This window comes from Condylostylus longicornis, unplaced genomic scaffold, assembly GCF_029603195.1.
Source record: "Condylostylus longicornis isolate FDR11 unplaced genomic scaffold, ASM2960319v2 ptg000040l, whole genome shotgun sequence".
NCBI lineage: Eukaryota > Metazoa > Arthropoda > Insecta > Diptera > Dolichopodidae > Condylostylus > Condylostylus longicornis.
The window spans coordinates 1,257,726-1,273,950 of NW_026578009.1; the positions used below are offsets into that span (position 1 = coordinate 1,257,726).

The 16,225-nt window shown below is 25.5% G+C and overlaps 1 protein-coding gene across 5 annotated transcripts in view; it reads right to left on the minus strand.

The window, feature by feature from the left end:
- LOC129609913 (uncharacterized protein DDB_G0283357-like) overlaps window positions 1–16,225 on the minus strand; it is a 128,057-nt gene that overhangs the window by 48,150 nt on the left and 63,682 nt on the right. For 4 of the 5 annotated variants that reach the window (XM_055522185.1, XM_055522187.1, XM_055522184.1 and 1 more), the window contains exons 4-6: window positions 13,047–13,745; window positions 10,241–10,675; window positions 8,176–8,430 (exon numbers count right to left, since the gene is read on the minus strand). In XM_055522185.1, the coding sequence (XP_055378160.1) occupies window positions 8,176–8,430; window positions 10,241–10,675; window positions 13,047–13,745 (1,389 nt within the window). The remainder of the gene's footprint in view (window positions 1–8,175; window positions 8,431–10,240; window positions 10,676–13,046; window positions 13,746–16,225) is intronic. The other variant, XM_055522188.1, reaches the window with a different exon arrangement.

The window sequence follows — 16,225 nt, forward strand, 5'->3', positions numbered from 1 at the left end:
AATTTTAGCAAGTAGCAATTACATTGCTATTGTAAATGAACTAATTTGGACAATCGGTTCAGGTATGTGCTATACAAATCAAAGAGGTGTTTTTATTAAATATTTCAAAAGCTAATAGAAATATTAATATCAAATTTTGCAAACGTGTATTTAATTACATTTTACATGTGCCCTAAAAATTTTAATGGAATAGTTGGACTGGTTCGGGTTCCCGTCATACAACTCTAAAAGGAAATTTTAATTATTTGGAAAAATAATAAGTTTGGTTCATGAAACTTGGCAGTTGTGTTTCCAATTATAGGTCAGACAGAGCAGTTTCTATAGAATGACATATTTCAAAAACAAATTTTTAAGCTCCGATTGTAAAGGTACAGGGTATACTACGGTCGATTTAAACCGACTGAAACGTTTTTACTTGTTAAACTTAATTTAGTTTCTGTGAAAGGAATACGCAAATATGATTTTATAATCAAACATGATTTTAAAGGGTCAGAGTAGGGGCTGTCACTTTAAAATTTTTTAAAATTTCTGAATCCCATGTTCGTCTTTAAAATTAAAAATGTTTCAAATATTTAATTTCAATTGAAATCTTTTATATTGAATGAATGCAAAACGTTAAAGATTTCTGTTATTTTAATATACATACAGGGTGTTTCATATATAAGGTGGCAAATATGATTTTTTGATCAATTTCCAGCAAAAAATTGTATGGGAAGGGCGCGGGCAGTTATGCTGGTTTTTAAGTTACAACCTTTTGAAAAAAAAGGCACCAGATATTTCCTGCATAACTAAAAACTCACATAGATTATTTCAAAACAAAGCTTTTGAAAGCATATATTTTTTTTTGTTACCAATTTTCTGTCATATTTTGAGTTCTGGCAATGCTATCCAATTGGTGTCTAGTTTGTAACATAATATGTATACTAAATATATAACAGAAATACCTGCCTGCCTTTATATAATTTTTAAAATATATTTATCTCTATAATTTCTCTATTATTCTAGATTTATTATTTTGTCCGATTATAACAAGTAATGACTACTTTATATGATAATTAAATAATTACTTAAATGAGATCACCCTATAAAAAATTTTTAATCATGAAGCATTAATTGTTATATTAAATATATAGTGTTGCTATTTTATTGAAAGCTTTAAAATAAAATAAGGATTATATAGCATTATTATTAAATACAAAACAAAATCTGACAATAGCGGGCAAAGGTAATTGATAGCATTAATATGTAAATGAAGTCATATGTCACTTGAAATGACATATACTTATATATACCATATATAAATTCGCATACAGGTGAGAATACATGTAAAATATTAATTAAAATTTGTCCATCATCATAATTAAAATGTAAATTTCAATATAAATTTCAATATTTATTTTGATCCCATTGTTAATGACATTCAGTTTATTATTACAAATTAATATTTTAATTTTATAATCATTTAATTATGAAAAAATCGATCACTCATCATACTTTATTAAAAAAAGCTATAAACAAATATGAGAAAATTAAATAATTTGACATTAAGGTGAAATTTAATGTTAAAAAGATTAAAGTTTAAAGGTTATGACATTTTCCATTAAACATTTTAATTCATACAAAATAAATCAAAGTATGTAGCTAAAATATTTTAATGACATTCAAGAGCTGGCAAATTGAATGTGGCAACTTTAAAAGTTTTGCAATGAGAATATAAGATTAGTCTGTCCGTCTGTTTATAAAAGTTTTAAAATACATATTTAAAATGGAGAAACTATTTCTGTAGAAAAATTCTTTTCTTATCTTCTCTTCTCTTCCAATTCTTTTAAAGTTAAGTTTTGAACAAATTATCGAATTCAAACCATTCTTTGCAAACTCAAAAAGATATCACAACTTATTTCCTTGAATTTTAGAATAGAATATAAGCAAATTCCGAAGTTGACTTGAAATTAAAAAAAAAACACCGTGCTAAATATATGTGTCATTAATTTTTTAAGTTACGACGAAACTGAGACGACCCTCTCGCGTTTACAGAAGTAAATGTTAGAGAACGAAAAGTCTGCCTATGTTTTGCTATTCAACTGAATTTGTAAAATTTCATATTCTTACCTTTACAGTAATAAATTTCTTATCTAAAAGAGAGGCGGAATATAAAAACAATCGCTTTTAATACAAAATTCTTTACCCTTATGGTATATTTAAATTAATTACCAATCTAGGTATTACTACCATTAGGAAAGGGTATATGTATAAATTTTTGAGTTGTTAGGAAAAAATATGCTATTTTACTAACCGTGTATATTTGCTCTACTGATTTTATATTTCAATAAATAATTTATATTAATTAATTGCAGTTTCTATTATCCAATATAAAGGTCAATTAGCGCAAGTTAATTTGGTAAAACTTTTTGATATGAAAAGCACATTATCTAGCTACTAAATCTACTGTATTTCTCTTTAAAGGTTTTTTTGACAAAAGAACGTAAAAATTCATATTGTTTCTTTTCGTCGAATCATGAGTTTTCTAAAATTCTGATTGCTCTCACAATTGCTTTGAGTTATTTTATAATAGTTTATTTATAAAGATTTCCTTTAATTTTATTATTCTGTTTAATTTTGCTTTTAAAACATTAAAAGTCTTCCAAATAGACTTTAAAAATACACAACCTAAAAATGCAAAAATATTTTTCTCAACTTTTTAAAATTCCTTTTTTCCGAAATTTTAGCTGAAATTTTTTACTTTAAATCCAAGCAAAACAAAAACATCATTTCACCTTCTTCTCTCAACAACGTTGTTTTAATCAATAAAAAAATTAGGTCTAGGTTTTTTATTTCTTGCTTTTCACTCTTTTTTTTATATTATTTTTTCATCTTTAATATTTTATTTTTTATTTACACAAAAATTTTATTAACCTCAAATGTGTTGCAAAACAGCAGTAAATTCTTATTCATTCATTCATTTTTTATAATATTAAGTTTAAAAATGAAAAAAAAAACCTAACTATTACAAACCGTATTATCCGGAAATATCACTCTTTTTTTAAATTTTTGGAATAATCTCTTAGGATGCCGGAAGTTGAATTTATCTGTTGGCACTATATTAAATTAATTTCAAAATGAATTCTTAGAATTATAAAAAAAAGTATCCTTTTAGCTTGAGTTTTAATACCAAATTCTTTTTTCTTGTTTTTTTGTGAAAATAGAAAATAAATACGGAAGAAAAACAAAATCGTCATAATTTAACGAGAAAACAAAATGAACTACTTGACTGACCTTAAAATATAATAAAAAATGGATTAAATATAAGGGTAGATAAAAAATTCATTTTGTCTATCTTAGGGACAACAGACAGCTGAAAAATTCATTTAAGTTGAAATTTTAAAATACACAAAACCGGTTTGTTAATCTTTACTCGAAATTGACTCTCATTTTTGTATACTAAATGTAATTCTGTTTTTAATGTGCTCTTAAATTTCACACTTTCGGGAGCAATTCAAATAATATGTAACCAATATTTTAGCTGTTGTTTTGGATTTCTATCCATCTTTACAACTTGTCGTCAAAAAATTCAAAAACTTACTGCAATGAACAAATAATATAACAACATGGACCCCTTCCTCTTAACAAAATATTTTATACAACCACTTATTCACAAATCATATGAGATATGGATACTCCCGTCAAGCTTTAAAAGTAATTTTATGAATATGCAATCATCTAATACGTAATTGGCCAAATTTATACAGACAAAATAAAATTTTTGGCTCACTTCAATGTTTTTCCAAAGTTTTGTATACAAACATTATCAATAGACATTATTAGAATTAATTTTTCCGTTCCGACGAGAAATAATAATGAGTCCGTGCCATTTTTATACTCAATTCCAGATTCTGAGTATTAATACCTATCCACCGATTCAACAAATAACTCGCAAAAGTAATTTGATTAAATTCACGAAATTTTGATAAGTAGTTTAGAGTAAATGATATATATATATTTAAATTCCGCTTTTGTTATAAACGAAACAATAAATGCATAGTATTCGTTTAACACAAAATTTAATCGGACAGAAACAGGTCATCAAAAATGAATGCCAATTTTAATTTTTTCTTTCAATTTCTGTAGCCTTTATTATATTTTTTCGCCTGATATAAATGCCGAAAAGGAAAATACGTTGCAATATAAATTTTATTTAATATTTTATAAAAAAAAGTGAAAAGTGGAATGGGAAATTGAATTTTAGCTCATTTTTAAGATACTTTTTTAAGAAATCTTTAAAATTCCATCTTTTCTTTTTTACTTTTTCTTATTTTTACGTCTTTTGATGAAAAATTCGTATAAAATTCTTAACGAATTTTTTATAAAAATGCTTTAAGCATTTAAATTTGTTTAATTATTTGTTAAATTTTCAATTATATTTTTATAAAAATGTTCCTTCGCTTTTGTAGAAATTGAAAAAAGAATGAAAATTTTTTATACTGTCGAAAAGATTATATAACGAATTAAAAAAGTAGATGGTTTTAAAGACTTTCCGTAAGTTTTAGTAAAAAATTTTGCTTTAAAAAACTTTTTTTTTTTAAATTTTTATTTTACATGGAATTAATGGCAGTCATATTAAAGCAAAATATTAAAACAGAAACTAACCTAGGGAATTAAGTAAATTTTCTTCAAAGCAATTTATAAATAATTCACCAAAAGCGTCCGAAAAATTCTAAATTTATTAACTAATCCAATAGAGTAGATAGGTAAACTCTACGTTTATATACAGAACGTATATATGTGATGTTTCGAATTAACTGTGTGTCTTTTATATGCTTAGATTTTATACACTCTCAAACATAATATTCTGTTGTTTGCCTTCTTCTTACTTTTTAGCACTTTTCCAAAAAATTTTTGAAAAAAAAGTGCTTATTAGTTTCACTCTGTCCGTCCGTCCGTCCGTCCGTCCGTCCGTCCGTCCGTCCGTCCGTCCGTCCGTCCGTCCGTCTGTCCGTGTGTCTGTTTACAAAACTTCTACACCCTTGAAGATAGAAAGCTGAAATTTTGTACGTATATAGATTTTTACTAGAAACTTATTTTCGTGGAACAAAATTTTTACCTATCTCCCCCCCTTTAGAAGTTATACCCCCCCAAAACCCTAAAAATGCCATTCTTTAACTATTTAGTGCAATGAAACCATAAGGATTTTTCAAATTTTGCAAACGCAGAAAGGCAGTGGCTTACTTCCCCTAGCGGGGTATACTAAAGGTTAACTTTAGAAAAACAAAATGGCCGCTCAAATTTACCGTTATCTAAAGTCCGTTTTTTCCAAATTTTTGATGTCGTTTTTCTTCTAGACCCCAGCCTGTAGAAGCTTGAAATTTTATGGGCTTTTAGACATTAACAAATAGTTCATTTCGTTAGAAGAAAATTTTTTTCCATCTCCTTCCCCTCTCAAGTTATGGCCTCTTGAAATTTGTAAAATTTGAATTTTTGACACCTTATATTTCCGAAACCGCAAGCTTTTTCAAATTTCTATAAACATAAAAAGCTAACGGTAAATTCCATGAAATTAAAAAATATAATTATTTTTCTTAACTCACATAATTAAACCTTAAAATCGAGCATTATGTTAACCCCTTTTTATATTAATTTTTGCTTTATTTCAAACACTGCATATATGCGTCATCCTAAATATATGCAATTCTAGAAATAGTTTTGTATATGAATGAAAATAATTTTAATAGTTTGATAGGTATACATAGACTGTATTTAAAAGCAGAATTTTCACTTGCTGAAGGGAAAAGTGCTACAATACAAACCATTGGTTTGACCCAACTTTATTTTTTATTATATTAAAATTTTTTGTCACTCCCTACTTTATATTTTCTAGAAAAGTTATAAGAAGAAGAACATCTCATAGAAATTTAGTTCTCTAAGGTAATATATTTTATTTTCTTTATTACATACTTTTAGGAGAAGTGTAAAATATAATTTTCAAAAATTGCGGAAAAAAAAATCTACAGGTGAACTTATAATTTAAGGTAAATTTATTATTGTTCAGCGTCTTTTGAAGCGTGGTGTTTGAATAAAAATTGTGTTAAATGGAATACCTAAAAAAATTCTCAACAAAAATAAGTTCACAATCACATATTTTGCATATTCACCGTCGTAAAAAATGTCACCAAAATTTATTAATTTAATTGGTGGAAATTTTTATTGAAATGAGTAAGAAGTTCCTTCAGGGTCGGTCTGAACAATTTTTTTTTTTAATTTTATTCATACACTACCGTCAATTACAACAAAAGTTAACATAAAAAATCTTGAAATATTTTCATTAATAATATTATACGTGAAATTAATAGTTTTATCAAATTTTATTTTAATTTGACAACAAAACCTTAGAAGTCGTTTCTGTTAGTATCAAAAACCTGCAAGAACAACATGTAGCAAAAGTCATACAAGGGAACTTCCAAATTACTAAGTATTGCTTGCGTCCCTTTTAGGTTGTATAAATAAGAACATTGGTTACGCACATTAGTTTTGGTTGATAAAGAATTGCTTGTCGCACATGACTAGGATGGTTTTGTATTGGTATGTGACTTTATATTTTTATATATCAAAACAAAAATGTCAAATCATTACTTTACATTTTGACATTAGTTTTTATTCCAAACAAAAAAAAAGTAAATTTTCATACGAAACTGCATTCTTTTTTCATACAATTGCTAGAAACTATCCCGAATAGGAGGAGACAGTTTTGGACCAAAAGCAATGACAAGTTTCGGTCTTAGTCGCTTTATATATTAAATTTTACAACATGGCTCTAAAAATTCTGAATTCTCTTAGAAAATTTCTATAAAATCTATAATATTGTTATATTCATTGAAAAATTGCTGGATTTTCTATTATCATTTATGTAAAAATAAAACGAACCCATATGTATATAACGTGTATACACATACCTACATTATGTACAAACAGTAGGTACCATGTATTCAAATATAATAATGATGCAAACTTAAAAATTAAAAAAAATTCCTTTTTTTGTGAAACTTCTTACGGGCAAAATTCCAATTTCAGGCATAACAATGAAAGAAAAAAAAAAAGCAACATAACAAATAAATAAATATTGCCGTCACTTGCTTATATAGTTAGGCAGCCGCAACAATAATTTAGAAATCATATAGAGCATGCTGTTATATGAGTCAAACAAAGGCCATAGGATTTTCTATACTATAAAATGAGGAAAAAAGGAAGGAAAAGAAAAATATTCAAAATAATAATGTGTAAAAATTTTCTATTCTGGTGGTAGTATATTGGTGTGGGTTGTTATACGAAAATATGAAATATAAATGTTAAATATGAAAAATAATATAAAAATCAAGTTATTTATACTAGCTGCAAAATATGTACAGTGAAAGATACTACTAGATTTTGAAATTTTATTGTAGAGAAATATAAAAATACTCAAAAAGAATGTAGAACGGAACTAAATATGCGTTTCGGAAAAGTAATCATCAGTCTTATATATAATTTTTTAAAGGAATTCCCAATTATTAGTAGTTTCACATATTAGGAGGATCTCAGTTCAAGAGGTAACTCTAAAATTTTCCTGACTGTCTCCACATCGACTTCTAAAATCTACTACTAGAATTTGCTTGCGTTCTCTTAAAAGTCAAGTTATATTGAACATATACAAGCTAACTGTTATATACAATAATTTTGTCCGTAATTCACAATATTCAACTGTTGATGAAATAAAAAAGCAAAAATATAAGCAAAAAATTCATTGAGAGGAAAAATATTTCTTATTTAAACAAGAAATAAGCAATTGCATATAATATAAAATTATATGTACCACAAAATAATATTAAATTTTAGTAAACAAAAACTTTAAATTCAAAATTTTTGATATTGAAGGCGGCAAATATTACAAATTTTGCTAAAATTCAAGAATTTTTCAATTCTATTCTTAAATTATTGAATATATTTGTAGACTTTTTCAAAATACCTTATTTGAGTAATAAGAAAAAATTTAATGAAGTTATTTTTTGTATTTTCCAAATTTTTCTTAAATAATAACTATCATTATTAAAAATCATTAAATATATTATATATAATACTAATTATACACTATAGAATGATGATTATTATTAAAAAAAAATGAAAGAAAGAAAGCATATACACACTAACCTTCAGTTATAAAATCATAAACAAATTCATTTCCATCCTCACAACATTCATTTCCATTATTTCCATTATTTATTGAATATTCAGACATCATCATCGTTGGATGCTGATGTTGTTTTTGGAATTCTTTTGTATTAAAATTAGATAATAAAGGTGGTAATTCGTCTTCCGGTGACCTTTCAGAACCATATCCTTGATCACAACTTGGATCGAAATTTGTACGTGTTATAGGAAGTGTTAATTGCAGATCTGGTTTAACTGAAACAAAAAAATACACAATACAAGAAAAGAAAAACAAAAAGTATAAAGAGATTTATAGTGATTTCATCTTCTATTCAAATTTCTATTCAATCTTTATTTTTTCTTTTTTCAAATTTTCTTTTTTTTCATCTTTCTGTTTAAAAAAAAAAATAAAAAAAAAAAAAATGACACCTACGAGAACGAGACCTTTCAATGAACTTTGATATATTTTTATTAATAGTCTTGGGTAGGCAGTAAAATTGAAATTTTAGAAGAAATCATTTCATAAAATTTTAGGACGAATTGATTTTTAATTTCGATAAAAATGTCAAATGTTATAAAATTTGTGTTTGAAGTTGAAAATATGTTGCTTGCCTTTGAAAATTTTTATGAAAATATTAAGGCAGACAATTTTTATGCTACTGGCAAAATTCTATAATTGTACAAATATAATTTTAAACTTTCAATTCAAAATTGCAACAATTACGTATATTAAGAATATTGGGTGTTGAAAATGATTAAATCCTAGAATCGAAATCAACAAGTTTATGGCAAAAGTACCGCCTAAGCGGGAATGAAATCGGCTTGTGTTCACAGCTGATTCTAATTCTTTGAAAAATATGAATGCGATAAAATTTGTGTGAAAAATATGATATCGAAAACTAAATGAGAAAAGTTCTTCTACTATTGGTACGATTATTTTACAAATTATAGACTTTAATCAAAAATATTTTTAGAAGCTTTTAAAATATTATGATTTCAATTATATAACTGAAAACACTTAATTTAAATCATTTTTCATTGAAATGTGAAGAATAGTTAATAATTTTATTGTAAGTGTCGTGATTCTATCTAATATTTAACATTGTGTTAATAAATTACATCACAAAATATTCACAGTGCAAGGAACAATGTAAAATCTAACAAAATATTATATGAAATGCTTATCGATAATGCACACAAAATAAAATGTTGCAAAAACAGTGCAGAAAAGGAATTTATTTGTGAAAAATTTGATTTTGATAAAGAGAAACACAAAATCCAAATTCGAAAAACATTTCTAATAATCTTAAATATTATGCCAATTATTAAATATTAAAATAATGGAACCAAAAGATAATCACATTATTATTGCGTTTTTTGAGATAATTTGAGAAAATTTGCGTTTTTTGAGATACAACCATTTGTATCCGGAATCTTTGAATTTCTTAATAAATATTTTCCATTTTTGATACAAGAATTAACCCATATGCTTGTTTTCAAAATTGAATTCGCATAAAATCGAAATTCAAAATTAAAATGATGAAGGATTTGAGATGTTAAAGCTATAAATATATAGGAGATCCCAGAAAAAAAAAAACAAAAACACGAAAATTAATTTTTTCCTTAATATTCATTAAATGTCTAAATTCTATATTGCAAGGACAAATTCTCTAAAATAATATTTTTAATATTGTGAGCCATTATTTCCTGTATAAGTATACATATACATACATATTTCCTAAAAGCAAAAAATAATTCATTTTCATTCATTCCGCTTCCATTAGATATAATATGGCCCATAGAAAAGTTTACCTTGATTAAAGTACAATTATAAAATATACCCTTTTTTTTTTATATATAACCGACATTATAAGTAAATAAATTCGTAAACATTAAAATATCCTTCGTGTTCATAAATTAAAACACAAACCAAAACGTAAACGTAATACAGAAGAAAAAGAAGAAAAAAAAAGAAAATCCGGAATAAAATATGAAGTTTTCATTAATAATTAATTTTCTTACTATTATTATGATTTACTGTTACATATTTTTATTTTATTTTTACCTTGCTTAATTTTCGACGTGTTACCAATAACGTTTCCGTTTTCATTATTATTATTACTATTACCAGAGCTACTAGTCGAAGCAGAATTTTCCTTTTCACAATTATTACTAGTACTTCCACTTACAATACTACCACTGCTATTACTATCATTTCCAGTTATACCATCACAATTAGCAACAGTACCATTACTACCACCAATATTATAAGATGAAAAATGATTTACTTGCTGATTATAATTCTGATGTATTAGTTGATGATTTTTATTATTTGATGATGGTACGGTCACGTATTCAACACTATCCTGTCTTGATGCTCCAGTTACAGTTGAAGATGTTGTTACTGTTGTTGATGTTGTTACTATTACAGTTGCTGTTGTATTTGGTTCTTCGCTTTGTGAATTGTGATGATGATGGTGATGATGTTGTTGATTATTCACTGAAATTTATTATTTTATGTCTTTTTGTTTTTTTCATTTTCATTTTTATTATGTCTTTTTTTTCTTTCATTTTGTAATTTGACTTTTTAGGTGTAAATTAAAAAATATTCTCATATTAAAAGGAATTTTTATAAATCAAAGTTAATGTTGTAACACCAAAACCAGAAAATAAAATTTAAGACAGATAAAAATATGAAATAAAAAAAAAAAATTATATAACCAAAAAAGAAAGGCGAAAGCCATGGAGAAATATGAAAGGAAACCAAAATAAGCAAAAAATGTAATAGTACTAAAATATGAGAGGAAAAGAAAAATATTACAAATGATGACTATCGTGTTGTAAATAGAATTTATATAATATAATAAAAAATAAAAATATGTATGAATATATACATTGGCACAAGCATTTCCCCCTCAGTTCAACCTTTAGGGTAATCAACTAAACAACTACAATAATAATAATAACAATAACAATATAATAAACTAAAATAAAGAGTACTCTAAAATACGAAATATTTATGATATTCGAAAAGAATGTAGAGAAAATGTATACACTTATATAACAACTGTGTTTTATAATAATTCATATTTATAAAATATGTATGTATATATATATAACAAAAAATACCTAACATTATATGCTACTAATATCAAAAACATATTGTGATAATATAAAAAAATTTACGTGATAATAAAGCTTAAATAGAGATAAATTTACTACCCAAAAGGAAAAAAAAAGGAAAACGTCTTGAAATAATAAATCTAATTCTAACAGAATCTATTCATAAAATATAACATATGTAACATATACATAAATACATGCATACAGGATGATCCGTGAATGATAATTTCAATGATGATTGTTGCACAGGGATGGTAATAGGTATATTGGTCCTCTTGTTGAAAAAAAATTACTTTTCAAAAATTGTGTAATTATTTTCCGAAATTGCTTGAAAATTTATGTAAATATTATGGCTGTATAAAAAATTCACGCAAATATTTATTTTATGAAAATTTAAATAAAATAAATATAAAATAAAAGAACAAAAATTAAAGTCCCAAAATCGAGATCAGATCTAGAAATTTAAATAATTTATTTTAATATATCGAAGTTTTAGCGCTATCTTCGCAGTTGCTTTAAAAATATATGATATCAATTACGCCTTAGCACGTTATTACCGACCGTATTGTGTAAACAATAGGTAGGTTATGTGAAGGCAACAAATTTTGCATATCTAGTTTTCGGTGAGAACGCACATCTCCATGATAAGGAAGTGTAAATAAACTATTTTTAGCAACCTGTCGATCTGTCGGTCTGTCTGTCTGTGTGTGCACACCTGTATCTCAAGTTCGGCTGAACCGATTTTGATGAAATTTTATATGTAAGTTTATCTCGACTGTGGCACGAATTGATCATCTTTTGGAATATACTCGTATCAGGCATCGGGAACTGGACCTTTTGATATATCTTTTGAATATTTTGAAGAAAATATTAAACAGATTTACTTGAAATTCCATATATAAGCTTCATTCGAGCGAAACCTCTTAACTTTTGGAAGAAATCAGGTATCAGCAACTGGACGTTTACTACGGGCCAAATATACATTTTTGCGTATATAAAGAGACAATCAACCGATTTCATAGAAATTTAATATACGTATTAAAACAATAAATTTGTAATTTTTTTGAAAAGATCAAGGGTCGGAAACTTATCTGGGGGCCGATTTTACATTTTTTACCATATCCACCGGAAGAATTGATGGAAGTTCTTGAAATTTAATATTTGAGTTTTGGTTTGTTAGCAGAAGTTACTAACGAACTTTTCGTATTCTGACGGTACAAAATGAAATTGTACTAAGAGCCAATTAACATTTTTCTATTTATGTTAACTAAAAGCTTAGTGCCCTTAAAATTGTAAAGAAGTGTTTAAAACGCATTTTTATGATCTTCAGGAATACTTTTACTAATAAACAATAAACATTGCGGTCGGTTATGTGCTGATCACATCAGATTTTTTTTTTGCATAAAATGTGTACAAAATTTCCTATTTTGAAACACTATTAAAAATGAAGCCTGTTATATTGCAGATGCAAAGCACTGAACTGCAAATACCTATTGCGAGAACTCTGAACATAGATGTTTCTTCTACTTCACCTAATTACATTAAATCACGGACCACTCTGTACACTTTGTAATAAAATATAACATATATACAATATAATTATGACAGTAAATAATATTCTAATAAACAACTTGCAAAAATATCCGTGAACTGTTAAGTATACAACAGAAAAATAAAACGAATAAAAATATATTATGCATGTAATATGTATGTAGTATGTATATAAAGAAAAGAGAAAAAGCACGTACAATTTATTACAACACCTCCAGTAGTTATAGTTGACTGTTGTTGCTGTTGCTGGTGTTGTTGTTGTTGTCGTTGTTGCTGTTGTTGCTGTTGTTGTTGTTGTTGTTTAACAAGTAATTTTTGATGATATCGATACTGTTGTAAGATTATATCATCATTATGGTTAACAAAAGTATCAAAATCTAAATGATTTGGTAGGCTTCCGCGAAATTTATTACGATCTTCATATGTGACATTCGATGTTGCCGTTGGTATTATTGCTGAGCATACCCCACCTATTGATGTTGATGTTGTTGAAGTTGTCGTTGTTGTTGTTGTATCATTTATTAATAATGATGGTGTAACAGATCTATTAAAACCATAAACTTTATGATGTTGTTTATGAACATTATAACGATTAAAATATTGATTTAATATTTTATCCTTTTTATTTTCATGATTTTGACTTAATAAATCGTTTCGGCCATCAGTTGTACAATTATTAATTGTTTGATTACTATCACCGATTCCAGTACCATTTGTTGTAGTAGCATTAAAAAAAGCATTATTAAGATTTAAAATAGGATTTTGCCCATTACCGGATGTTGGTAATGTGTTCAATTTTTCTTTAATATCCGATGGTGTTGTTGTTGTTGTTGTTGATGTCAAATCAAGGAAATTTTTATGATTTCGATTGTTGTATTTGTGACTATGTATATCGCCTAAAGGAATTACGTTTTCGGAAAAAATATATTTTATATTACACTTAGTTTAAGGTCATGCTTTGTTTTTTTGAAAAATTTTTTGTTGTTCTAATGTCAAAATTGAATAATATTCAAAAATATTAACTTCTATAACTACATATAATATGTATATAAGAGTTATATTATATTGTACGTGCATAAAATTTTACATTTTAACTATAATACAATTTCTTATGAAAATGTAAATGGAATAAATTTTATACTCAAAAGTTAAGAAATTTTTATAATTTTACAAATTTTACATTCAGATCAAAGAAAAATTTTCTACTTTGAAGTTGTACAATTTGTTCACGTATTCTGTTAAAAATTAATAGAGATGAACTAAAAGATAAAATTTAAAAAAAAAAAGTATTTATAAAGAAATACATTGCAGATTCAACAATATTCTTCTTTAACAAAAGGTATGCAAATGTGGAGTGCTTTTCTTATTCTGCTTTGGCAGAAGGGTTAACTGTGCGTGCTAAACTAAAAAGAGCTGCCATACTGTCCCCACTTTCTGATAATTATGATTCGTTTACTATGGCAAACCATCATCAATTGAAAATCAACAATAATGTTCGATAATAACTTAATTTTTGAAAACAGGCTTTACAATTGCCCTCAATGGAGCTTCGTGAAATTGAATTCTTATACTAATAAAGTTACAGGTCAACAACATTTGACGCCTAGGAAGTAATTACTTCAATATTAAAGATTACAATATACTTGAATACTATACTATTTCTTGATAAATCAGCACTACAAAGACATCGTAAAATATCGTCAAGGGAAAGTTTATTTGTTTATATAACGAATTTCATATGTTGTATGTAAATAGTATAAAAAGATGAATGAAAAGATGTGAATAGTATAAAAGGAAAGTAGTATAAATTAAAAGTCTAAAGGTAACTATATAGAGAACGCCCTGAATTGTAGAGATGCTACTGAAGAAGAATCTCTTTAAACTAGTAAGTCTCCCATTCCTTGATTATACCATTCGTATTCCCTCTTTTCCTTTCTAAGAATATGCTATAATTTAAATTAAATTTTTTAATTTTAATAAATTTCGATGTATTGCAAGAAATTTTAAAGTATAATAAAGTATATATATTATTTATCTCTCATACTACAGCTAGAAGTCAATAAATCTTCTTACAAAACCTGAAAAAAAATTGTATTTATAGTTTTGGATTTTGTATTCTCTTTTTATTTTTCAATATGCTTTCAAAAAATTTTCTACACTCAAATAAATTGCAAGCCATCAGAAAAATATTAATTATTTTTTTTAAATTTACAAAAAAAAACCCACAATATTCCCTAAATAAATTTAAAAATGTACAACAATAAAATATCATAAAAGAAATTTAATTTTATTAACATTTTATCATTACTAATATTAAAGAACAACCGATTAGACTTGAGGAAACCATATTTGAAAAAAGTTTAATAAAATTAATCTGATTGTCCACTACAGCTGTGCTATTACTAATATAATTATGTAGAATAATTTATTTTTTAATTTATTTTTTCCTTGCATCTCACTAGTTTAATATTAACATTATAATTTTGAGTGAAGTCAAACCAGAACTTGATGAATAATAATAGTATTCTTCGATCAAATGTCATAACCTTATGTTGAAAAGAAAATTTATTATTTCTAATTAAGTTTTATTTTTGAAATTCAATTATAAATCAAATTCATAATTAATTGTTATATTTTTTAATTGTATTTATATACATGAATATAAACTACTTTATTTTATAGAATTAAGTAATGTGTATCTATAATAATCAAGTGGAATGTTATATAATTGCAATTTAGTGATTAATAAATATTAGAAATTTATAATATTTCAAAATTGAAATTTTTAAAATAAATTTCGTTTTTTAGTACTCCTAAAATTAATAACACATTTACCGACATCATTGCAATTTATGGTTCTATCAAATTGCTATTATATTTAATGTTGAATAATGAAAACGAGTGCAATTTCAGTCTAGCCCAAAAATCGCAAGCAAATTCAATAATCTACTTAGAAAGAGATGTTAGAAATCAAACCATTGTTGGTTGTATTGAATTGAAATAAGTGAAATATACGTTAGTGAGTTGAAATTAATTCTTTTACACTCAGAAAAATTTTTCACAATATCATTTTGAGTGTTACTCTTATACATTTTTATCTAAATCAATAATGTAATATGCATATTATGTAATAAATTGAAAATGAGCATAATAATTTTTGTATATATATATTATGTAATAAATGGAGCTCTTTTATAGCATTCTAATAAGCATACAAAACAATCATTTGTAAAGAAAACAAAGAGAAAAAAAAATTACTCTTGTAATCTTTTAAAGTACTTTTTAAAAAATTCAACAAAGTAATGCTTTCCAACATTTTACATTTACTTTAATATATATACACAACTCATAATCAAGTACATAAAATTACTTTTGA